Genomic DNA, 24970 nt, shown 5'->3' with positions numbered 1-24970 from the left:
ATTCGTGTTCGGTGTTGTTCCACTCATTGGAGTAGCTACTAGTGAGGTCTACCGATAGTTTAGGATCATATGCCAAACTCCAAACGTGATCCTGTTAGGGCGCGCGAGGAGGAGTAGAGTTTTCGAGTTTCCTTTGGGTGATTTCAGGTTGCACGGATTCTACTACAGTACACGGGATAGGGCTAGTCAATGGGAGTCCTATCTTTGCTATCACAGACTATGGGGCATCTTGTGGTTAATGGTGACAACGTTCGGCTATCCATGTATTGATTGTGGGAGTCGTATGGTGAGTATATGGAAGTGACCGGATGACCGTTATATTATTATGGGTTTATCAGGTCCTTCCCTGAGCCGATGATTTTCTGGCTATTTATTGATAATGGTCTAGTGAGCTTGTTATTACGGGGCCGATGGTATTCCGACTGCTCACTTAGACAGATGTAGTAAGCTTATGATTATAGAGCCGAGGTTATTCCGGTTGCTCACTTCGGCGGATGTATATATATATGTGCATTGTTGTCGAGTTTGATATCTGTGCTGCATCATTTCACTATTGGCGTGACATGACACGTATTTTATGATTAACGGAAATTAGACTTTATTTTAAAAAGGTATGAAATGACATATTTCACGTTAGTTTTTAAAATAGATTTAATTTTAGACTACTTTTAAGAAAAATTTGTTTGAGGTATGCCTGGCACATCTGAGACAGGGGACGTATTGGGATATAGAAAGACGGGCTGAGTGAGTGAACTTACGTCTATTGTATTATATGTAAATTTTTAACCTGAAAAACCTCTCGTTAAGGAGTGTGTTTTGTAAATATTTATAAATCAGATTATGTTATATAATAATGCGCTTTTATAGTTAATTTTAGCCTTGACACTGTATTGTGGGGCCCGAAGTAGGAGATGACGACCTCATGATGCAGTGTGGCGATGACATTTCTAGTATGAGCCAACTGTGGGGTGTTACAACACTACTTTCTCCTACATCCAAATTTATGCATATTTTTTTTATTGTCATAATATAATATTTTAATTTAATTTTTTAAGTAAAAAATAATAGTATTATTTTAACTGCAAAATGATTTTTTATCCATTTTTTAGCTCATGTCTCGTAAAATGAGCATAAATTTCGATTACGGCTATAGAGTTTGTTTCTTGGGTTAATTATATTGTGTAATATTTCTTGTGTTAATATAAAGTTTGTAGAATTTTTTACATTGTTTAAAATTGATGTTTGGTTATAAATAAAGATATAATTGCGCAAATTTTATACAAATAAAAAAGATAAAATATTTTAAATATTTTTTTAATAAATTAAATAATAAATAATTGATCAATTATTTATTTTTATATATTTTTTTTAAAAATAAGATAACAATTTATCTAAAAAAAAACAATAAAACGAATGATTAATCAATTATTTATTTATTTATTTTATTAAAAAATTATTTAAGATATTTATATTTTTATTTATATAAAATTTGCGTAATTTAGATTTTTATTTAGAGCCAAATATCAGTTTTGGACAAGGAGGGTGTTTCGTGCAAATTTTACGTTAACATAAAGAGGTTTCACACAAAAAATAAAATACATAGTATTTTGTGCATTTTTACTAAAAATACAAGGGGTGTTATATCATTTACCTTTGTTTCTTTTGTCAATATTTTTCAACATATTTTTTCAAAACAAATTAATAGATTTCGTAAGCTTATTATTTATATATAACATACATAAGTTCCTATACCTCATATAAATTTTTTTCTTTCAAATCAAATCAAAACACAAAACAAACACTCCAATAGTTAAATATTACGAGTCATCCAATCATGTACTCAAATATTTGAACATAAATTTTAATAAAATAAATAATTATTATTTTTGTATACTAAAAGATACTCTCTCTCGTGCTAATTCAATTCAAAATATTATTTTTATCATTTTCGTCCGTTCTATTTTAAAGTATCTCTTTTTTATTTTAAAAAAATAATTATATACTAATATTAAAATACATTTCATTTTTACTTAAATTATAAACATACAATTACATATACTATATAAAGTTAAAGGAAGAAAATATCAAAACTTCATACATACTTATACTATTATTTTTTATTTACCATAAAATTCTAAAAAAAATCCCATTAAAATAGACCTAAAGGAAAACAAAAAAAATATATTATTTTATTAAAAAAATAAAAATAATTTTAATAATAATAATAAAAAAAGCGAGTATACAAAAATTATTGAATTAAAAAATTTAAATTCAATCAAAACTCTAACCTACTCCTATATTTTTATTCTGTAAATATTGCGAATATTTAAAGCATTTCCAACCCAACGCTATGAATTTAGCGTCGGTTTGCACCATATTTTGGCGTTGCTACGGTGCAACGCCAATTTTGGTGTTGCAATGTAGCAATGCCAAAAATATAAAGTTGCTTTTTTTTTTTAATTTAATTTAATTTTTCTAATTTTTTTTAAGAAAATATTTTAAATTGTAAATATAAAAAATTATTTAAAATAATAAAAAATAAAATATCTAAAGAATATTAGTGAAAAATAAAATTATAATTTAAATAAAAATACTGTAATATATTTGGAGTAAAAAATAGTATAAATGGAACATATAGACCAAGGCTACTCAAAATGACATCACATCAGCAGCTGCAGTACTCTACCACTTGGACATGGAAACTTTCTCAAATCTGCCCTTCACATTTGGGGCGCCACATCGCATCTCCAAAGGACAGAAAAGTAAATCCAGAACGTACCGTTCCAGTGAATTGACGAATATGCCCCGTACTGCAGGACCTGCTCTTTCCACCGCACCGCAGTTGTACATTTGGGGAGAGAAAGTTCTTTCGAATCAGAGTGCGTGTGGGAAGAAGTGCGGGGCTTGTGGTAGAGTGGAGGCACCTCAAATCACTTTCTACTACTGCATGCAGAAGGCACCAAGTGCACCAGTCAACAGTCTCGAAACCCCACTCTCTCTCACTCGCCGTCGTTTTCTCTCTCTACACAGGAGAGATGGGAAAGAAAAAACTTTGAAAAAAATTGGCGGACTAATTTTAGGAAAAGAGGCATTAGGTTCTATACGTTTTGCCTTTCTTGGAAACGCCGTCGTTCCGAATCCGTACCCCCATTTCGGATTTCTGGGTGCTTGAGGTCTCTATACTAATTGTAGTTGAAAGCATTAGGTATGATTCTTGTGTTTTATTTTTTTTGGTAGTTTTTATTTTGATTTCTTAGTCAAACTTTGGAACGAGGGTTTTTGGATTTCTGGAATTTTGTCTCTGCTTTAGTTTTACCTGGTATTTGTTATATTACGTGTTTGGTTTCTTGGGAGCCGAGAAGAGGAAGGGCTTTTTGAGTTTTTTCTTTATATTTTTGTATATATATTTTATTTGGGGGCATTGTTCTGAGTTGCTTGTGCTTGCTGAAGAATGCCATGAATTTCTGGTTTGTAGTCATCTCTTGCTCTTGCTTAGTAAGAGGGGGAAGCGGTAGAAAACTTCAGTTTGACTGCGGTAAAAATAGACATGCAAATTGTGGCTGTGTGTGTCGGTGAATTGCTCTTTTGAGTTTGTGAATTTGATCTATTTGCTGTGTTACACGTGCAGTTCTGTCTGTTCTCCATTAATTCTTGTTTGACTGTCTTGATTTATTTTATTTTATTTTTGGGATTCCATTTCTGCATCAGTTCGTGGAAGTTCCACTGCAGATTTTCTTATCTTTCTATTTCCCTTGTATGTTCTGTTTTTCCATAATTAGTGAATGAGGTGGTGTTAGGCATTCTTAAGGATAAGTTTGTGTTTTGTGTTTTTGCTTGTTTCATGTTTTGCCATTATTGAGCACAGGATTAATGGGTGATTTTAAGTAGCTCAAGGGTTTTATGCAAATATGTTCTGTTTCTGTTATTCATGGATACAAGGAGGTCGATTAAAATAGGGTTCAGTAGGCACGAGCTCACAGTGTTCATGCTATGTGTTTTATGTTCCAATTTCTGTAATTTATGAATGAGAGGTCACTAATTATTATAAAAATAAATATAGCATACAATGGAGAAGATGGGAGAGAGAGCATAAAGATATCAAACGCCAATAGAGGAACTAATTAAATAGCTCTAATCCATTTTCTGTCATTAATGATTGAGTAGTCTTTAGGCATTGCAGTTGTGAGCTCGTGCCTGTTAATGTCATGCATTTGTCTGTTTGAGTTGTTGTTAAGTGTTAACTATGGACATACGACTGTTAATGTTAGGCATTTATTTGTTCTAGTTGTCAAACATTGCTAATTATCAGTTCATGTGTGCAATGTATTTGTATGTTCGTCTCTCAACAGGGTTGTCAGTAATTGTTAAGTGTGAGCTCATGGGAGTTAATGTATTTAGTTTTTTCTTTAATTTATTTAGCAATTTTTTTGTCCACTTCGAGCTGTATTTATTGAGGATAAGCTTTTTAATACTTGGCGGTGCTTGTCATATATTAATGGAGATGATTTTTTTTACTCACTGTATGATGAATTTTGTGAAATGTTGATGGATGCTAGTGAGTTTTCTTAATTTGGCCTTGCATGCATAGAACTTCTTGTAGAAATTGAATCCATGTATTCATTAGTCCAGGAAAAATTTAGTCATAAGGATTTTCACCATCTGCTGCAAGCTGTTCATTTTTCTATCCCAGTCTCTTAGTTATCTTTGCTTTGTTAAGATTGGAAAAACAGGTTTCTTGATTCATTAGATATGCAAATTTTTTTAATAGTGATAGGCCCTAAGGGAGAGAATACAATACAATACAACATGAGGGTCAATCTAACAGCAGAAAGAACTGGAATCCTGTTTACTCCGCAGGGATTATGACCTAACTAGTTTTTCTTTGTTTCCCAGAGTACCCTGTTTTGCAAAATAGTTGGCTGTTTGATTTGCACTTGGAGAGATATGTTGAAAAGTAATGCAGGGAATCCTAGTAAAGTTGGCCATTTCATTTCACCTAGGTTCTCAGATGTCAAACTAATAAAATTTGATAAATGTGCATCGTAGTATCATGGGTGTCTTCTATCTCAGTTTCATGTGCTTTCATTTCTTTTTAGTTTGTTATTGTGCTAAAAACAGGTGGAAATTTGATGATATTGGTTATTATGTAAATTTGGTGCTTTTTGACTTGTTATTATTATTATTATTATTATTATTTTAAGATTTGGGAAACATAAAATTCTTGTTTTTGATTGAGTTGCATGAGATGAAAGTCTCATTTACAGATCTTAGCAGAAGATTTACATAGGGTGTGTTTGTTTGAGCGTTTGGATTTTAAGTTGGGATTTGAATAGTAAAAGTTTGAATTGAAATAGTTGTATGATGTAATATAAATAGGTGATGATGTGATGTTTTGAAATTTTTTTATGATGAATAGTATAAATTCAGGGAAATATGTTAAATGAACATCCATAATCTTTCTGAGAAAGTGTCTTCAGCATGGAATGATGATTCTTGATTGTTGTTCCATTATTTGATGTCTCAAGGGCAATAGCTCTAAAACAGACAATTGATTCCCAAAATTTAATCAATCCTGTGTGCTTATCTTTGTTGTGAATGTGAATGAGCCTTTTGATTTGATATTCGGTTGGGTACTTCTGAATTTGTTATTGGTTAACTCAGTTAACAATTACTTGGGTTGAGCCACCTATTATGCCTTGAGAGAAATATTTTGATTTGTAATCTTTGACATGAGACCTATTTCCATGGTTATGACAGGATGATACTTAATTTAAAGTTTTCTTCCTAAGTATTCTGTGGCGTTCTTTCTCCACCTCACATGATGGGATCAGATGAAAAGGGATATGCTACGATCATGACAGGTATGCTTTCTCAAGTGGGGGTTTATAGCATTTGCAACAAAGAAACCCTACTGCAATTTCTCCAACATTCCACACAACCTTCTCTTTGCCACTGCAGCAAGTATATATATTTTATATTTCCATAAAAATTATTGATTTAAAATAAATTTAATATAAGTATATTAATATATATTGTTTTGTAGAAAATGAATTTTTTATAAAATACAAAATAAATAAAAATAGATTTAATTACTACAAATGTATTTAATAAAGGTTTAGGGGGCAAGATGGGTTCCCTTTCAGAGAAATCATTTTGATTTTCAAATAATACTGACATGGGCAGAAACCCCATTGTGGATGGCCTTAGAGTTCTTTTAAATTTTTTTGTATCAATTCCCTGCAGATAATATTAAGTAGGCTTAGTAATCATATTTGTATGTTTGCAGCATTTGATGTCTAAAGCTCTCTTAAATTAATTTTGAAACTTTTATAGCAGTGCAGAGTTTGCTTCTAATTATTAGTTTCTCTTCTTCTTCTTCTTTTTATTTATTGTTTTATTTTTTTGTGTTGCATCTCTATAAGCATTCATTTTCTGCTTTGTTTGCCCTTCGCCTTGTTTGATTGTTCAGTGTCTATTCCCGTTGTACGAGCTTTAGTTTTCTTCTCTGGAAGTTATTCTTAAATGCTGTCATATCATTCCCACAATAGGTGAATGTTAATAAATCCAAACTGATTTAGTTTTATTATTATTATTATTATTATCATTATTATTATTACTCCCTCCGTCCCAAACAAGGTGCTTACATTTAAGTTGGGCATGGGATTTTAGGTGAGAAGTGTTAAGTAGGATAATTGAGTAATTAGGTGATGTGATGAAGAGAGAAGTGTATATTTTATTTTTTTATTAGAGGGATGTGATGGGATAAAGTGTGGGGATATAGATTAAATATAATTAATTATTTCCTAATTTAGAAATGTTGCACGGTGTTTGGGACGGAGGGAGTACTATTTTTGGTACCTAGTAAACTTGGGTACTCAATGAAGCTTTTTTTTTTTTGGGTCTTTCACAACTTCTGCTTGACTGTTCATGTTTTTGTTCGATTCAAATCTTCGGTGATACATGCAGTTTATTTTCATTTCCCATTTCTGCTATTGATGTGCTTGGAGTACCTATGACATTCCTTTGCCATTCTTGATCATTAAAGGAAACAAATTTTTAATTTTAAAGGGAAGCATATTGTTAAAATTCTTTCTTTCTATAGCTCTTTTTATTTCCTTTGACAATTTTCAGGTCTTTCTTTTTTTTTTTTTTTTTAAAACACTAAAACTAAAAATCATTTTATTGTAATTTTCCTTCTTTATTTGGGTGAGGTTTTTGGTACCTAGTAAACTTGGGTACTCAATGAAGCCTTTTTTGTTTTTGGGTCTTTCACAACTTCTGCTTGATTGTTCATGTTTTTTTTCGATTCAAATCTTTGGTGATACATGCAATTTATTTTCATTTCCCATTTCTGCTATTGATTTGCTTGGAGTACCTATGACATTCCTTTGCAATTCTTGATCATAAAAGGAAACAAATTTTTAATTTTAAAGGGAAGCATATGGTTAAAATTCTTTCTTTCTATAGCTCTTTCTCTTTCCTTTGACAATTTTCAGGTCTTTCTTTTTTTTTAAAAAAAACTAAAAATCATTTTATTGTATTTTCCTTCTTTATTTTGGTGAGGTTATATTCATACTCCTATTGTCTTTCCCCTTTCATCTAATAGGACAACCTCTAGTTATTTATTTATTTTATCTTTTGGGTTCATTTTCATTTTGGGCTTTTCTTTTTACTCAATTAAAAAGGATATGGAAAGCTTTTATTTACCATTCTTCACAAGTTTCTTCAACTCATTGCCGCTGTCATCAGCCCTCCCGTTTTTCATATCTCCTTTTTGCTTCTCACTTCTTTTCGAACTGCACTGCACCACCGGTCTTCTGCCAGGTAAGGCAGCCTGCAGTGCTGTTTCAGTTTTTCTTTTCTTTTTTTTTTTTTTTTTCCGGAGGGGGGGGTGTATTTTCAGGTTAGGGTTTGTGTAAGCTTTTATAGATGTTTTAGTTCTTTTTTTCTTCATGTATTTAGAATCTATACATCAAAGTTCAATCTTGACCTGTAAATTTCTTTTGGAGAGTAAAGTGATTTTATTGATAATAAAGAAGGCATAGAAACAATACAACATAATAGTAAGAAAGGAAGGGAAGAAGCTAAAACCAAACAGATAAATCAACATGTCCTCTAGCGCCATGCTTCCAAATAGTCGTCTTGATCGATATTATTTGTATTTAGTTATGTTCGTAGGGTTCGGAGAGTGGAAGTTTCTTTGAAAGTGTTAAATTGATTGTCTATGCATTTGTGTATTATGTATATTAGAAATCTATTTATAATTGTGCAGTGCTGTGTCATGTACCATTTACAACTATGCGTGCTTTTCCTTTTTTATGCCTTCCTGGAGATTTTCTTATTTCTTACCCATCCGTTTCTTTTTTTTTCTTTCTTTAGTATATGTTAAATTTTATATACCATCAAATTGCCTAGAGTTTTAAACATATTTGAAATTTTGCTAAATAGTGAAATGTGCCCTGTTTCTGGGTTTTTACGGTTTGGTTGAATTCTGAGATCAAAATGCATAACACTTTTTATTTTTTTTGTGCTTTTTGGCCGAGTGACACCTGTTATTTATTTATTTGTCTGTTTTTTATTAAAAAAAAAAAAGAATTCATACCAAGTCTAATTTGTAATGTACTTTCTAGCAAAACAAAATCCATAGGTTAATGCCTTTATATCTTTTATTATAATATGGACTTTGCTCATGTTATATTTTTATGAAAATGTTAACAATAGAATGAATTCCCTCCCTCCTCAATTGTTATCAACTTGTCATGCCTCACCATTGTGTGCTTCTTACACAGCATCTCTTTAGGGCCTTTGCTTCATGGTGCGCTATGCACTAAATGTTACTATCTTGATTTCAGTTGTGTGAAATTGTGTGGTTAGATGTTTCTCCTATGGTGGATTCATCATTTAATGAGTGGGGATGCAGTTAAACCATCCTACAACCGAGATACGTAGCTTAGAGTAATTGTATGCAATTTTTGTAGTGCACAATCTGCATTTGCCTAAGCTCTGATACTTCTTTGGTAATTAACTGTTTTCACCTCTTGGATACTTGTTTATAGCCGATTACTAGAGCGGCAAGCCATCCCCTTCCAGACCAGTCCTTGTTGAGCTTGTAGCAGATTGTAGACCACATTTGATCTTATTAGTCCAAGGGGTGACAAATGGAGGGTTCCTTATTTACCCCAGCTTTTGAGGCAAAGATAGAAAGAATAAGATTTAGCTTGGCAACTCATCAAGAAATTGTAAGTATAGAATCTCAACTTTCAGCTCTCAATGTTTATATGGGATCATTTTAGTTTATTTTATTTTTTATTTTGAAAAATTAAGGCTCCTCAGAAACAATCTTAATTCTTATTTGAATTTTAAAATTTTGAACAACTTGATTCCCACTCTACACTGCAGAAAGAATTTTGATCACAGTAAGTTTTTGTCTTGTATATGATTGTGGTGAGGTTTAGATCATTTTTATTAATAAATATTATGTTAGAAAATAGAAATAGGGACTTTCTCTTCCCCTTACTCTTCCATCAATCCTTCTAGCCAAAAGAATAAGGAAAACGGTAAATAGATGAAAGAAAATTGTAGAATATCCGGGGTAGTACCTTTTTTCTTTTAGTTGAAGAATGTTGATTGACTCCATACTTTTGATCAGTGTAAAGCATCAATCAGTGACTGTCCTATCAGTCATGCTAGTCAACTTTGCAATCCATTTCTTGGGTTGCCCCTTGATGTCGGCAAATGCGAGTCCTGTGGTGCTGGTGAGCCTGGGCAATGTGAAGGTATGCACATCTATTTTTCAATTCCAGTGTTTTACAGTATAGTAAAAACAAAAGCATGAATGATGTATGATAATATCTTCCTTGGTTTAACTTGTATAATTTCTTTCAGTATCACCTTACTTGCTAACATTTCAGGTCACTTTGGATACATTGAATTACCCACTCCAATTTACCACCCTGACCATGTTGCGGAGCTTAAAAGAATGCTTAATCTGTTGTGCTTGAAGTGTTTAAAGCTTAAAAACAGAAGGGTAATATCCCATGAGATAAGTGTATTTGGATATTTAGAATAAGTTGTTTCTTGAAAAGTTTTATTATATTTCTTGGTAATGCTGTTTCCCAAGCAAAGTTCCATTGTCTCCCTGCACCAATGTTCATGCCTACGGTTTCTTATTTGGTGATCGTTTAGTCAAAAGAATAAAAATCATATTGAAGTTCATTCTATTTGCTGCCTATCAAGATATAGATATCCTATTATTAAGGTTATCTTATTTTGAAGCACCAAGAGTAAGCTAAAATTTCTCCTGTCTTGATGGATTAACTGAAACTAAATGCAGCATAGGGAAATTATGTATAATCCTGCTCGAGCTATACTATCCCCATCCTTTCTATAGTATAAAAGTGGCCCTGCATAGATTAATTGTTGTTGGATTTCTGGAATTTTAGTGTTGGTTCTCCTTCGTGTACAAGTGCCACTGATATACTACTGGAAATAATTATTTCTTTAATTGCATTCCTCTGTTGGTTACTCCAGCTTCCAGCAAAGAGTGGTGGAATCATTGAACGGGTGCTATCTGCATGCTGTGAGGTATTTATATTTACCCATTTGATTCATCTGTTGTTGATGCATGATTAAAACATCTGTTTCGAGAAACATGTGATGGCTTATTATTTACATTTCATTTTGTTTCTTTTTCCTCGTGTGTAAATTGTATTTTTTGGTTCTTTAAACATTCCACTAGCAATGTAAGCAATCCGATGGCTGAATGTAGTGAACAAATCTTTCTTCCCATATATTCTCACTGGAAAAAGTAAAGAGCTTGATACTTCACAGGGCCATATAAGGTTATTTTAATTCCATATATTCATTTGTCTCAGATTTTTAATTTTTGCTTATAAACCTGAAGCTTAACACAAGCTGTGTTATGTAATGGCAACATTTTATATGTTGGGGTAAATAATGGAACAATCCTATCCTGCAAAGCAAGCATACGTAATGTTTGACGATTGTGTTTATCTATGAAGATGCATTGGTAGCTGCAACGTGTGAAATCTTGTCCAATGAAAAATATTACCGCAACTAAAAACTGCTCAACTGGTCCAACAACCTTGTACTACTTTCTTGTCTTTTAACAGTTTAACCATATTGAATATAATTGTCATTTTTAATTGAAATTATCTGCTTAGATATGTAAAAGTTTAGGAATTCAACTTTTCTGTTTCATGTTCCCTAGTTAAAATCTTTCCATGTTATGCACTATTGTGTAGTCTGCTTCTTGTTCCACTTTGATCTATATTTTTACTTTTATATCTGCATGCGAAGATTTCGTATGAAGGCACAATCCACTATATCCCCTAATTTTACGTCAGTTGCAAAAGAATTTTTTTCTAATTTGGAAGATTCTCTAATCTCAATGACCTGGACATGGTTCTGTTGAAGTTGAAACCATAATGTATGGGGCAATCAAACTAATTTACCTGTTAAATTGGTTTGGATTGCAGTATGTATCATTTGGAGATGAATGTTGAACTCTTTGAGACAATTGCTGCTATACTATAATTGTTTTGTCAAACATGCAGGAGACTACACTAATATCCATCAATGAAGTGAAGACCACTGATGGGGCCTGTTATTTGGAATTAAAAGTGCCAGGAAGATCAAAACCTGAAGATGATCGCTGGAACTTTTTGGAAAAATATGGGTTTCGGTATGGAGGTCATTCACGTTCTAGACCATTGCTTCCTTCGGAGGTACTATTGAGCACACTTCATTTTGAACATTGATTCAATCTGCCATTCTTAAAATCTGTATGAAAAAGGAACTCTATAGTCTCTTATGAACCCCCCCTCCCACCCCCCCTCCCCCTCTTTTTTTTTTAGGGTATCAATAACCTATTTATATGACTTGATTTTATACCGAACCATTCCATACATCATTGTGTTTAAGCTTATATTTAAAGGTGTCTTTGGTTAGCGGTTGATATTTTGAGTTGGAAGTTGGGTTGGAAGTAATTTATTTAATTAATATTTGATTTATGATGTAATATATATAAGATTAAAAAAATTTAAAATGTGTATTTAATTATTTTAATGACTTAATTTTTAATAAATATATACGATATGAATATCATTTTGTAGAGAATAAAACTTTCTATAATACAAATAAAAAATATATATAAATATTTATTTATAATTAAAATAAAATAATTTTACAAATAATTAAGGAATTTATTTATTGAAGAGAGACATAGAAAAAAAAAATTGAATAGATTTTGAATGGGTCCCATGTGATATAATATTTTAGAAAAATAATTAGGAGCATAGTACCAACCCACCATGAGATGCTAACCAAACACACCTCTAGTGTCTTGAGTTTGGTGTAGTATGTAGTCTGTCAACCAACCTATATAAAAAGATGGCTGCCTAGAGACAGGATCAGCTAAAATATGGTTCCTTGCAGACATGCTGCATGCAGATATCAAGTAGATCATTCTATTTTTTAACCCCGAGGTGTATTTCTATGATTTTGTATTTAGGGTGTGTTTGTTTGAAGGATTTTGGTGGATTTCCACTATTCATCCAATTTTTTCCCCCAAAAACATCAAATCAAACACCTATTTTTCATTTTTTATATTATACTAAAAATCAATTTTACATTCAAAACATCACATCAAACCCTATTTATATCACATCATACAACTATTCAAATTCAAAATTTTTACTATTCAAATCCCAACTCAAAATCCAAACCCCCAAACAAACACACCCTTAATGTAAACTTAGTTTAGAAAAGGATGTAACTTGTTTGAAGTATATTGTAATGTTGAACAACTTAATACATTTGAAGTGTCATAAGTTTGACCTTTATACCATCTGGGTTTGATTTGCACATCCTGTTATGTTGCTTTTACTCCTCTGCAAGACTTGTTGCATTCTCTATGTTAGTTCTTAGTTTATTTTTAGTGTTCAAATATTTGGGAACCATGTCAAACTGATGATTGCTTGCCTCTTTTTTGATTCTTCATTGTGTGTCTGGTTAGAATGCACCTAAAAATGTACCTTTCCTGGGTTTCGCTCAGTATATTTCTGCCAGAAATAGGACACAGAAAGTAATGCATATAATTGGAGCTGTTAATTTTTTCCTTCGATAGAAGTTATTTGTGCTATGCTGTTTGTTGTTTGCTTGGTATACAAATTCTTGTATTGCAGTGTGCTTTTTTACTCTTAAATTAATTTCTGTTTTCCTTCCTTGCATTCACAAGGTGATGGAAATGTTAAGAAAACTTCCTCAAGACACCAAGAAAAAGCTATCTGCAAAAGGTTACTTCCCTCAGGATGGATATCTCATCAAATACTTACCTGTTCCTCCAAACTGTTTGTCAGTGCCTGATATTTCTGATGGAATCAGTACAATGTCTACAGTAAGACATGTTATAAAGTCCAACTCTATATCTATGATTTTGTCTTTATCAGCATGCTGATGCACTCCTGTTGATTCCAGGACCATTCTATATCACTGCTTAAAAAGGTGTTGAGACAGGTAGAGATTATAAAAAATTCAAGATCTGGGAAGCCAAATTTTGCATCACAAGAAATTGAAGCCAATGATTTACAAGCAGCTGCCGTACAGTATCTTCAATTTAGGGGTACTGGCAAGGTATTTATTGTTTCTGTGCGCTCCACTCATTTCTGGGGGAAGATTCTGGAATTCATTATTATCTTGGGTGTGCACAACTGTTGCAACTTCCTATGTTTTCATCTTTTGTAATTATTGTTCTTATCAATCACTGGTGGGTGATTGATAGTGTGCGTCTGTATGGCGTGCTTCCTTTCATTTTCTGCATCTTAAATTCTGTTTTGTCTATTACCCTTGTGGTTATAGCTAGCAGATGTTATGTCTAGTGTTCATTTTTTTTCTATGATTAATTTTTCACATCTTGAACTGTATAAATTTTATCTGACTCTGAAATTTTGGCTGTCTATTATGCTCCTCTACTTTGGTTTTTCTTTATTAGGCTACCCGCGATGTGGATAATCGTTTCGGCGTGAATAAAGAAGTAAATGCATCATCTACGAAAGCCTGGCTTGAGAAAATGAAGACACTATTCATCAGGAAGGGGTCTGGCTTTTCTTCCCGGAGTGTGATCACAGGTGATCCATTTAAGGAAGTGTCGGCAATCGGACTTCCATTTGAAATAGCCCAGAAAATCACATATGAAGAGCGAGTAAATGATCACAACCGTGAGTTTTTACAGAAGTTGGTGGATGAAAAACTTTGTTTGACTTATAAGGATGGGATGTCAACCTATTCATTGAGAGAAGGTTCTAAAGGGCATACATTTTTGAAGCCTGGTCAGGTAGTGCATCGGAGAATAATGGATGGTGACATTGTATTCATAAATAGACCGCCAACTACACACAAGCATTCCCTGCAAGCCTTGTCCGTGTATGTTCATGATGATCATACGGTCAAAATCAATCCCCTCATTTGTGGTCCACTTAGTGCAGATTTCGATGGAGATTGTATTCATTTGTTCTATCCACAGTCACTTGAAGCTAAAGCTGAGGCAATGGAGCTTTTCGCGGTGGAGAAACAGCTGCTTAGCTCTCACACTGGAAATTTCAACTTACAGCTGGGAACTGACTCTCTTTTGTCACTTAAACTTCTTTTCAGTAAGTGTCTTTTGAGAAGAGCAGCAGCAGAACAGTTGGCCATGTTTGTGCCCAATGTGCTGTCTAAACCTGCAGTACTGAAGTCAGACGTTGGTCCCCTTTGGACTGCATCACAGATTTTGGAGATATGCCTACCCCCATGCTTTGATTCTTCTGGAGAGAGGCATTCTATTTCAAGAAGTGAGGTATTAAGGGTGGACTATAGCAGGGATTCGATGGCATCAATTGTCAATGACTTAGTGACCTCTCTGTTCTTTTTGAAGGGACCAAAAGAGGTATTAAGATTTTTTAATTCCATACAGCCTCTATTGATGGAAAGTCTTTATTCACAAGGATTTAGTGTCAGCTTAAGAGACTTTTTCATACCTTGGGATGTGGACAGTACTCTTGAAATTAGGCAGAAAATTTGTACTAATTTCATACAGAAGTCTTCAGCAATTGGCTATCTAATTGATTCAAAAAGTGAATCTGCCCTGAACAAGGTGATCCAGCAAATTGGTTACTTGGGGCTGCAGATATCAGATAAAGGAAAGTTCTACACTGAAGCACTGGTGAAGGACATGTCCTCGATGTTCGTTAAGAAATATCCATGTGATAATTATCCAATTGAAGGCTTTGGCTTGATTGATAGACCTCTTTTTCGTGGATTAGATCCATATCAAGAGATGGTGCACTCTATCTCAAGCAGAGAAGTAATTGTTCGGTCAAGCCGAGGACTGACAGAACCTGGGACGTTGTTCAAAAATCTGATGGCCATTCTTAGAGATGTTGTAATGTGTCAGGATGGGACTGTACGAAATATGTGCAGCAATTCAATTATCCAATTTGAATATGGTATCAACAGTTCGAATGTTGCAAGTGAATTTTGTGCTGGTGATCCTGTTGGAGTCTTAGCTGCAACTGCCATGTCCAATCCTGCTTATAAGGCTGTACTAGATTCTTCCCCTAGCAGCAACAACTCATGGGAGATGATGAAGGTTGCCAATGTTTTTTAAATATATGATCCGTTTCTTCAAAATTTTGCCAAATTTGCTTCTATATACTTACCTATCTTGCCCTTTATTCAAATTCAGGAGATACTGCTTTCTGGAGTCAACTTCAAGAATGCTGTTTCTGATCGCAGACTAATTTTGTATCTTAATAGTTGTAATTGTGGGCAGAAGGATTGCCAAGACAATGCTGCAGTCTTAGTTCAGAATCAGTTGAAGAAAATCACCCTGAAGGATGTAACCCATGAGTTCCTGATAGAGTACCTTCCTTTCTCTCTTTTTATTTTTCAGAAGCAATAGCACAGTACACGTTTGAATCAATCTTACCGTTATTCTGAGATTCTTTTGCAATGAACATTAATGCTTTAATGTTGTGGTGAGGGCACTTGGAGACTTACGTAATTCTATGATTCCAATTGTAGAAATATATTGTAAGTAGTATGCTTTTAATTGACTGCTTGATTCCATAGACATTGTTTGTTGATATCCTTGTTTCCACACATTTTATAAAATTATCCTCACCAAAATTGAAATTATTAGTTCTTTCTTTGTGCCCCACACAAGTAAAGAAGGGGGGGGGGGGGGTTGAAATTGAAAGGATGAATGGTGATTGAGGACTTGAATGTTGGTCGATTGGGTCTTTTTGGTTCATAAGGACCTTGATGAAGGGAGTTTATATCAACCTATCTATGTATGGACAACCTTTTATCAGCAAATTTAATTTTTGCTTCATTCATTGCACGATTCCTTGTCAATGTCAAGTTAAATTGTTTGAATGCCGATTCTAGGCAATATAATTGTGTTCCTAGAGACTATAGAATATGCAAATGGCATAAAACTCATTATTCTCACTTTGTGCAGGTACAGGTCGCCTGATAGTTTTGACGCCAATCCTGGTCTTGTTGGTCATATTCATCTAAATAAGGTGGTTGTATTTTCTTGAGAACTTTTAAATTTGACCCTAGCTTGTTTCAGAACTTTTGTACTGATTTTTCATTCTAATGTTGTCTGGTTGTACAGAGACAACTTCAACAATTAAATATTAGCATGGATGTCATTCTGGGAAAATGTGAAGAGAAACTCAGTCTTCATCAAAAGAAGAAGAAAAAAGATGGGATCTTTAAGGGAATATTTTTATCGTCCAGGTTAGGTTTGATGTTCAAGATGAACGTTAATTCTGTCACTTATATAATTTAGTGATGCTGCTTTTTCCTACTTAATGATTCTAGGAAGGGGCTTGTCTAAATCAGAACTTTATCCATTGGTATTGTTGTGCCATATCTGTAAGAAGATTATAAGCTTGTAGTATTTCTCTATTTATGATACATGTGTTGTCACATACAGTGGCCTGGTAATGTTATGCTTGCATGCATATTAAGGATTGGGGCTTTCTTGAATTGCTTAACATCAAGTTGAATGTTTGGTGGCTTTTGTCATTGTTGTGATATACATGCTGTATGCTACATTATAATTGTTTTTGACCACATGGTGTAATCATTGAAGTGATAAAGTTCTAGACTAGACACTTCAATTTATTTGTAAATGCATTAGTATTATAAAGTTGTTTGCATAATGTTCATGTTGAATAATATCATTTTGTGAAATATATTTATGTTCTTTTCCATATTCTTGCAGCGACTGTTCTTTTTGTCTATCCTCGAAAAGTGAAGGGCCCGATACTCCATGCATCCAGTTTTTTTGGCAAGGGGCAATTGATGATCTTTCAAAGAGGGCTTCCCAGCTAGTTGATACAGTTTCTCCAGTGATATTCCAGACAGTCATTAAAGGTAAACATATATTTTATTTTTGGAGAATCAAATAATTTTATTGATATGAAGAAATTTTTTTAGCTACTTAGACGAAAGACCTGAAAAAAACCTAAAGGTAGACATTGTTTCCTGCTTGAATTATAGCTTGACAATAGTATTAACCTTTTCTCACTCCAATTTTTTATAATTAAATTTTTACTCCCAAATAGTGTTGCTTTATTAGTCTTTGCTTTCTTTTTCCATTCTACATCTTGTTACTTAATCAAAATTCTAGAGAGCAAATAGGGTAAGCTAAACCCTGTAATTTTGATATCTAATACCTAACTCAGGGATTCACGTTAATAATAAAATATTGTATCATATCTGTAAAAGTTGAATCTATTCGCACAAAATTTTTGATTACACAAAACCTTACATAATATACAATAAATACCTGAAATACCATGAACAAAGTTGAATCTATTCACACAAAAATTTTTTTACACAAAACCCTGCATAATATACAATAAATATCTAAAATGCCCCTACACTACACTTTAAAATACGAAAAATCTCTATACAATATTTCTAACACTATCACTTCCTCTCAGGCTGGGTCATAGATATTAAGCATGCCAAATGTAACACAAGTAGGCAACCTGTCACTGATTTTAGTTTTTTGACGAAACCCTTTGGAAATTAGGTTAAGTTGTATTTTTTCAAGGACAGAGTGGTAGCCAGCATTTTCAACTGCAAACAAATGTGTTTTACGAGTACTTTGAGATGCCTGTATACCAAGGTCTTTTGTCTGAAACTGGTCTATGCAACTTATAAAACTTATCATCAGAAAATGCTTACTGCCACTTCAGAAATACAGGTATTTCGAAGTAGAGGAATCTATATACCAGTTATAAGAAATGCTTCAAACACACCAAGGTCTCATAATCCCTATAGCCTGGGATTTACAGTATACAAAATATTATCATAATGCTTCTATTGTTGTGGATTGTGGAGTAAGTACTGGATAATTAAGGTGCTACCGTGGATTCTCTATTCTGAGAAGGCTATATGTTATCTTGTGATGTATAGGTGATCCTAGAGTTTCTAGTGCAAATAAAGTTTGGGTAAGTCCCCAGACGGAGAACTGGATCAGGAGCCCATACACGAGCTCAAAAGGTGAGTGGGTACTGGATGTTATCCTTGAGAAAGAAGCTGTGAAGAAGAGTGGGGATGCATGGAGAATAGTGATGGATTCCTGCATTCCAGTCATCCACTTGATAGATACTCAACGTTCGGTCCCATATGGTATAAAAGAAATACAAGAACTGCTGGGTATCTCTTGCACATTTGAGCAGGCTGTTCAGGTATTAAATTTTTTATAATTATGAATATTTGCTGCTGCTTTCTGGTGCTCTATATTTGTTTTGTTCTTCCTATTTATTTGAAGTGGCTACTTGTTGAGGCCAATCTCCTTTTCTCTGCCTAAAGGTCTATGTATTTATCGATTTACACATTGACTTATAGTTTAACAGAAATGCATTCTTTTTCTATGCTGGTGTTGTGTGCTAAAAGTATGGACTTAGAACCTGAAATTAACAGGATACGTTGACCATGTTGACTGATTTAATTGTTTTAAAATTTTCTCTTCTACATGAGTTTCGTGCTTATTGCACTGTGAATGGTGCCTTATGGGTTTGTTCTTGTTATAGAGATAATTAGTCTATCAAACTGTGTCTTGTGTTGCCATATGATTAGAAGAGATTTTTGAAGGCTACAATCGTAGGAGTGACAGTTGCATATCTATATTCTGATTTTCTGATATTGATACATTTTAAAATTGCACTCGGATAATAAGGATGGCAATGATCATTCTGTTTTGTTTTTATTCCATATATTGGTGTGGGAAAGGCCATTCTTCCTGTAATTGATTTTAACTTTGAATGTTGTTTGTGTAATTGTCAATTTTCCTAGTATATACCTGCAGAGGTTCTTAGCTTCAGCTACTTGATGCATGCAATATTAATTATTGCTAGTCAGTAGTCACCTTATTTAAAGGTTATTTTTTTGAGGGGACAAGATACTAACATTTCAAACTGCTGCAGCGTTTGACAACTTCGGTGACAATGGTAACAAAAGGTGTTCTAAAGGACCACCTCCTGCTATTGGGTAATAACATGACTTGCACGGGAACATTGATTGGATTTAATGCTGGTGGCATCAAGCACTTGTCAAAATCTCTTGATGTTCAAGTGCCGTTCATGAGTGCAACTCTGTCTGTAAGTAGTTGCATCCACTCTATTACCTGATAGAATGTATTGCATTTCAATCTTACCTTTTGTTTTTCTTTTCTTAAAGACCCCTAGAAAGTGCTTTGAGAGAGCTGCTGAAAAATGCCATGTTGACAATTTATCGAGTATTGTGGCGTCTTGTGCCTGGGGAAAGCATGTTTCCGTAGGTACTGGATCTCCATTTGAGATTCTTTGGGACACCAAAAAGGTATTTGTTGCTTGAAATCTTTGTGGAACATTTGATTATTACACATTAATTTGGATACCTTCTTATAATACCTTAGGCGGAGTTGAACTCTGAGAAGGAAATTGATGTCTATGATTTCCTTCGAGATATGAGCTGTGGATTAAACCTGGAAGGAGACACTGGTTGCTTGGGTGCAGAAATTGAAGATTTGGACCAAGCAGATGAATTTATGGAATTTGGCTTGTCGCCAGAGAGAGAACCTGGCCAAGATAAACCAACTTTTGAAGATGGACCTGAAATTGGGGTCATTGATGGATGGGATACTAATGGTTTATCCAAAGAGGTAACATATATTTTTTTTTGTCAAGTTTTATGTTTATGATCAGGATGAGAGTCATTCCTCATATCCAACATTTTAGCAGATCTCTGTCTTTTTTTGTTCATTCTTCCATCAGTCACTTTGAATATAAGTAATCGTATGCAGTTTTTTTGCAGCTACTTTTATTGAAAAATCCTCCCAAGTATTGAGATTGAATTTTTCATTGTCATTTTTAGTCTTTTGCATGAAAAGAACTGCAAGAGTGAACGACATTAATTGGCCTGATGCTCCAACACTTCTCATCCAAGAATTTCTTAGTATTTGATGTTGCTGTGACATTTTTGAAGTGATTTGCTCATGCTTTATATTTTGCAGCTTGTAATTTTACCCAGTTATGGACAATGGTTGTATCATTATTTTCTTTTTTGTTAATTTTGCATTATTTTTGTGCATAGGATGCTGGTTGGTCTTCTTGGGGTAAAAAGGATGATTCCCAAGTCGATGATTGGATAAATAAGCAGGAGCAAAGCGCTTGGGATAAAAAAGCCAATTTCGAAGAAAGTGATTGGGGGAAAAAGGCTGAGGGAAGTGATTGGGGGAAAAAGAGTGAAGAGAATACTTGGGATAAGAAAGTAAATTCTGAGGAAGGTGACTGGGGGAAAAAGGCTGAAGATAATACTTGGGGTAAGAAAGTCAACTCTGAGGAAAGTGATTGGGGTAAGAAAGTCAATTCTGAGGGAAGTGATTGGGGAAAAAAGGCTGAAGAGAGTACTTGGGGCAAGAAAGTCAATTCCGAGGGAAGTGATTGGGGTAAGAAAGTCAATTCCGAGGGAAGTGATTGGGGTAAGAAAGTCAATTCTGAGGGAAGTGATTGGGGGAAAAAGGCTGAAGAGAGTACTTGGGGTAAGAAAGTTAATTCTGAGGGAAGTGATTGGGGGAAAAAGGATGAAGAGAGTACTTGGGGGAAGAAAGTCAATTCTGAGGAAAGTGAACGGGGGAAAAAGGGTGAAGAGAGTAGTTGGGGTAAGAAAGTCGGTTCTGAGAAAAGTGATTGGGGGAAAAAGGGTGAAGAGAGTAGCTGGGGTAAGAAAGTCACTTCCGAGGAAAATGATTGGACGAAAACGGGTGGAGAGAGTAGTTGGGGTAAGAAAGGCAGTTCTGAGAAAAATAATTGGGGTGATGAGGATACTTGGGGCAAGAAAGGCAATTCAATTTCGAAGGAAAGTAGTAGTTGGGGTGAAAAGAGCAAGTCAAAGGAAAATGAATGGGGGGTTAAAAATGCTGTTTCTGAGGAAACAAAAAGCAGTGATGAAAACACTTGGGATAAAAAGAAAAAATGGGAGGGAAATGCTTCCAAGGAAGATGCCTGGGGGAAAAAGGTTAGTTCTGAGGGAGGGGGAGGAGGACCCGAATGGGGTAAAATGGCTGAGTCTGATCATGGGGATGATAGTGGATGGGGTAAGAATGCTACTTCTCAGGAAAACAACAGTTGGATGAAAAAGGCCGACTCTGCTGCTGATGCTGCTTGGGGTAACAAGTCTGCGTCAAGCACTTGGGGGCCTAAAAACGATAGTGATTGGGGAAAGAAACCTGAGCAGCAGAGCACTCGAAAAGATGCGTCTGCTGCAAAAACTCAAGATGGTGATCCATGGTCAGCTACTGGAACTCAGAACAGTCTGGATGCTTCAGACAATCCTTGGGACTCCAAACTGACGACTCAAGCAACACCTTCTAATACTTGGGGGGGCTCGTCTAATGACTGGAGTAAATTTGATTCGCAGTCTTCCCCTGGGAAAAATAATAAAGAGTTTTCATCTGATGGTTGGGGTTCTAGTCAGAAACAATCTGATGATAATCAAGGTGATAATGATTCACGTCCTCAGTGGGGTCGTGGTAGGGGTAGGGGTCGAGGTCGAGGATGGGGGCGTGGTGGTGGTGGACGCTCTAGAGATGGTTCTCAAGGGAGGGGTGATGGAGAAAGGAAACCTTGGAGACCCCGTCCTACAGATGATCCCAGTGCCGCAGGACTTTTCTCAGCAACAAAGAAGCGCCTGGATTCATTCACAGCGGAGGAACAAGATGTTCTTTCTGAAACTGAATCCATAATGAAAACAATAAGAAGAATAATGAATCAGTCGGGGTTAGTTATTTTCTCTGTCTCTGAAATATTTCATCTTAGACAGCTATATCTAGTTTAGTGAGTGTACAAGTTACAAGTAGATAATCGAAAATTAATCATCTTATCAATCATGGATAGGGTAATACTGCTTGTCATGTTGTTATCATGTCTGCTTTAAGTAAATTTGTAGCAATTTATGTGCATTTAGAAGTTCCTACCGATGCCCGTAATTTTTTAACGGTGCATTGGTATGATATCACAACTTTCTAATACTTATAATCTTGCTGGCAATGAAATATTAAAGGCATTTCTATGCTGGTGCTTGTTGGCTTTCATTTCTGGTGGGGCAGTGACTTATTTGGTTTTTGTGTGAATATTATACAGTGATGGCGATCCCTTGTCAGCTGATGATCAGAATTACATAATTGAGAATGTGTTGAACTATCACTCGGACAAGGCTGTGAAGATCGGAGCAGGAATCAAGCACATTATGGTAAGTATATACATCTCTTTCTTTCTCTCTCTCTACCAATGTGATAATCTGGCATTGGAGAAACCACTCTACTATAGCTTTCAAACCAACAATTCTTGCTTCATCCTTATAAATCCACATGCTTTTGACTTCCTGTTATAGGTAGGTTGTTGTAAGTCTTATTAAATAAAACATCACATTGATGGTGGGTGTTTCTAAACCAACATTTCAAAATAGGCTTTGGTATAGAAAATAAGTTGATGGAATATTTTATATGACATTTAGGGTGTGTTTGTTTGTGTGTTTTAGTTTTTGGGTTTGGATTTTTGAATAGTAAAAAGTTGAATTTGAATAGTTGTTCAATGTGATATAAATAGAGGTTGATATGATTTTTGAATGTAACATAAATTTGTAGTATAGTATAAAAAAAGAATAGTAATTGTTTGATGTAACATTTTTTAAGGGAAAAAGGAATTTGGATAGTAAAAACCTGTAGTAAAACGCACAAAAGAACACAACTTGGTTTTGTTTAGATAAGAGTCTTGTAAGTTTTGGGGCTTTGGAAAATGTCTAGAATAGTAAAAAGTAGGTATTTGATTCCATATTTTGTTAGAGAAATGAATAGTGTCGAAAGTGATTTGAAAATATATGTATACACGGCGGAGACTATGCTTTCAGAGAAAGGTTTTAGCCCTGACACCCAATGCAATCCTTTTCTTTTTGTCCACAGGTTACTAAGCACGAGCTCTTCCAAGATAGTAGGTGCTTCTACGTTGTCACCGTGGATGACACCAAGAACGATTTCTCCTACCGTAAATGCCTGGAAAATCTAATCCGTGAAAAATTCCCCGACAAGGCCGAAACATTCATCTCCAAATATTTCCGAAGGCCACAACCTCGCCAGGGCTGGACTCGCGACCCATCCCAAAATGATGCTGCAAAACCCGGGTGGCAAAGCGACTCCGCCCCTACTCCCAATGATGGCGCAAAATCCGGGTGGCAAAGCGACTCCGCCCCTACTCCCAATGATGGCGCAAAATCCGGGTGGCAAAGCGATTCCGCCCCTACTCCCACTCCCACTCCCGGTGATTCTGCAAAACCCGGGTGGCAAAGCGACTGGGCCCCTACACCCAATGATGCTGGTACCCCAAGCTGTCCCGGCCCGGACGACGCCGGAACTCCCGGGTGGAATTAGCCCCAAGATGAAGTGCAGTGTGCAGCTCTCAGGTAATTTTCCATGTAAGTCAAGTGATGTCATTTGTCTTGAATGAATTAATATAATATTAGTTAGGTTGGATCTTCTGGACTGGATTGGATTCACGCAATGGGATCAAGAATTTGGTTACATTTGTAGTAGTAGTAGTAGTAGTAATGAAATATGCAGTAAGTAATACTTGGGGGAAGGTTTCTCTTTAAGCAGTAGCTGCATTTCATTCTACTTTGCTGCTGTGTTTATTTGAGGCATTCTAAAAGATTTTTACTGTTCAATCAATTTTATTTATTTTTTTCTTCAAAAAATTAAATTGAATGTTTATTTTTTCGGCAAATGATTTTAAATCCCTCCATAAAAATGATTTATGCTCGGTGCCTGCATTTTCTTATCTCCGATGAATACACAACTTATGGGATTGAGTCAACTCAATATTGTCTGTTTTGGGCTCAATTTGCACGAATTTGTTTTTCAATTTCTTTAAAATGATTTCATAATATTGGAGTTTATATGTACTTCCAAGGCGATAGATGGGACTTGGGGTTTCCACCCAACAAAAACAAGAAATCTCAATGTTCTAGCATTTTGAAAAGTTTGTTTCTAGCATTTTCAAGGTATTGTGGAGTGTCCAAACAATTTCCTTGTTTTTTTTTTTTTTTTTTTTTTTTTCTTTTAAAATCTTTCCTATCAAATGGTGAATGAATTAGTTGTTTTTTTTTTTTTTGTTTTGGAAATAATATAATGTTAAAGGAAAAGATTTCTAAAGTATATAATTGATTTATGGCAAAACAGAAAAAAAAAAAAAAAAAAAGAACCCGTGGTTTACCAAATATACTGAAAATCCCCTGTAGTCCTAAAATTTCAAAAAATTTACTTGTGGTTTGTAAAATGTTGCATACTCGCCCCTCTTTTAAATCACACTGGCGTCGTTAAATTTTAGCTTTATCAAACCGTTATGCCCTGTGGTTT

At 34.6% G+C, this 24970-nt stretch overlaps 1 protein-coding gene across 1 annotated transcript; it reads left to right on the top strand.

Moving 5' to 3' along the window:
- The first annotated feature begins 2833 nt into the window (after positions 1–2833).
- On the top strand, positions 2834–24207 carry LOC127262142 (DNA-directed RNA polymerase V subunit 1). The gene is made up of 21 exons (XM_051290679.1): positions 2834–3205; positions 5758–5861; positions 9057–9239; positions 9650–9776; positions 9912–10027; positions 10531–10584; positions 11577–11747; positions 13259–13417; positions 13498–13653; positions 14012–15646; positions 15743–15922; positions 16524–16583; positions 16679–16803; positions 17294–17445; positions 18496–18770; positions 19509–19682; positions 19762–19902; positions 19979–20224; positions 20656–22340; positions 22704–22812; positions 23522–24207. Exons 3-21 carry the CDS (start codon positions 9159–9161, stop codon positions 23984–23986), a joined length of 6111 nt encoding a protein of 2036 aa, XP_051146636.1. The 5' UTR covers positions 2834–3205; positions 5758–5861; positions 9057–9158; the 3' UTR covers positions 23987–24207.
- The last annotated feature ends 763 nt before the right edge of the window (positions 24208–24970 follow it).

Source organism: Andrographis paniculata, unplaced genomic scaffold (genome assembly GCF_009805555.1).
Source record: "Andrographis paniculata isolate CXL003 unplaced genomic scaffold, ASM980555v1 Contig65END, whole genome shotgun sequence".
Taxonomy (NCBI): domain Eukaryota; kingdom Viridiplantae; phylum Streptophyta; class Magnoliopsida; order Lamiales; family Acanthaceae; genus Andrographis; species Andrographis paniculata.
The sequence above is the reverse complement of the archived record's forward strand: the minus strand, read 5'-3'. Positions and strand labels throughout refer to the sequence as shown.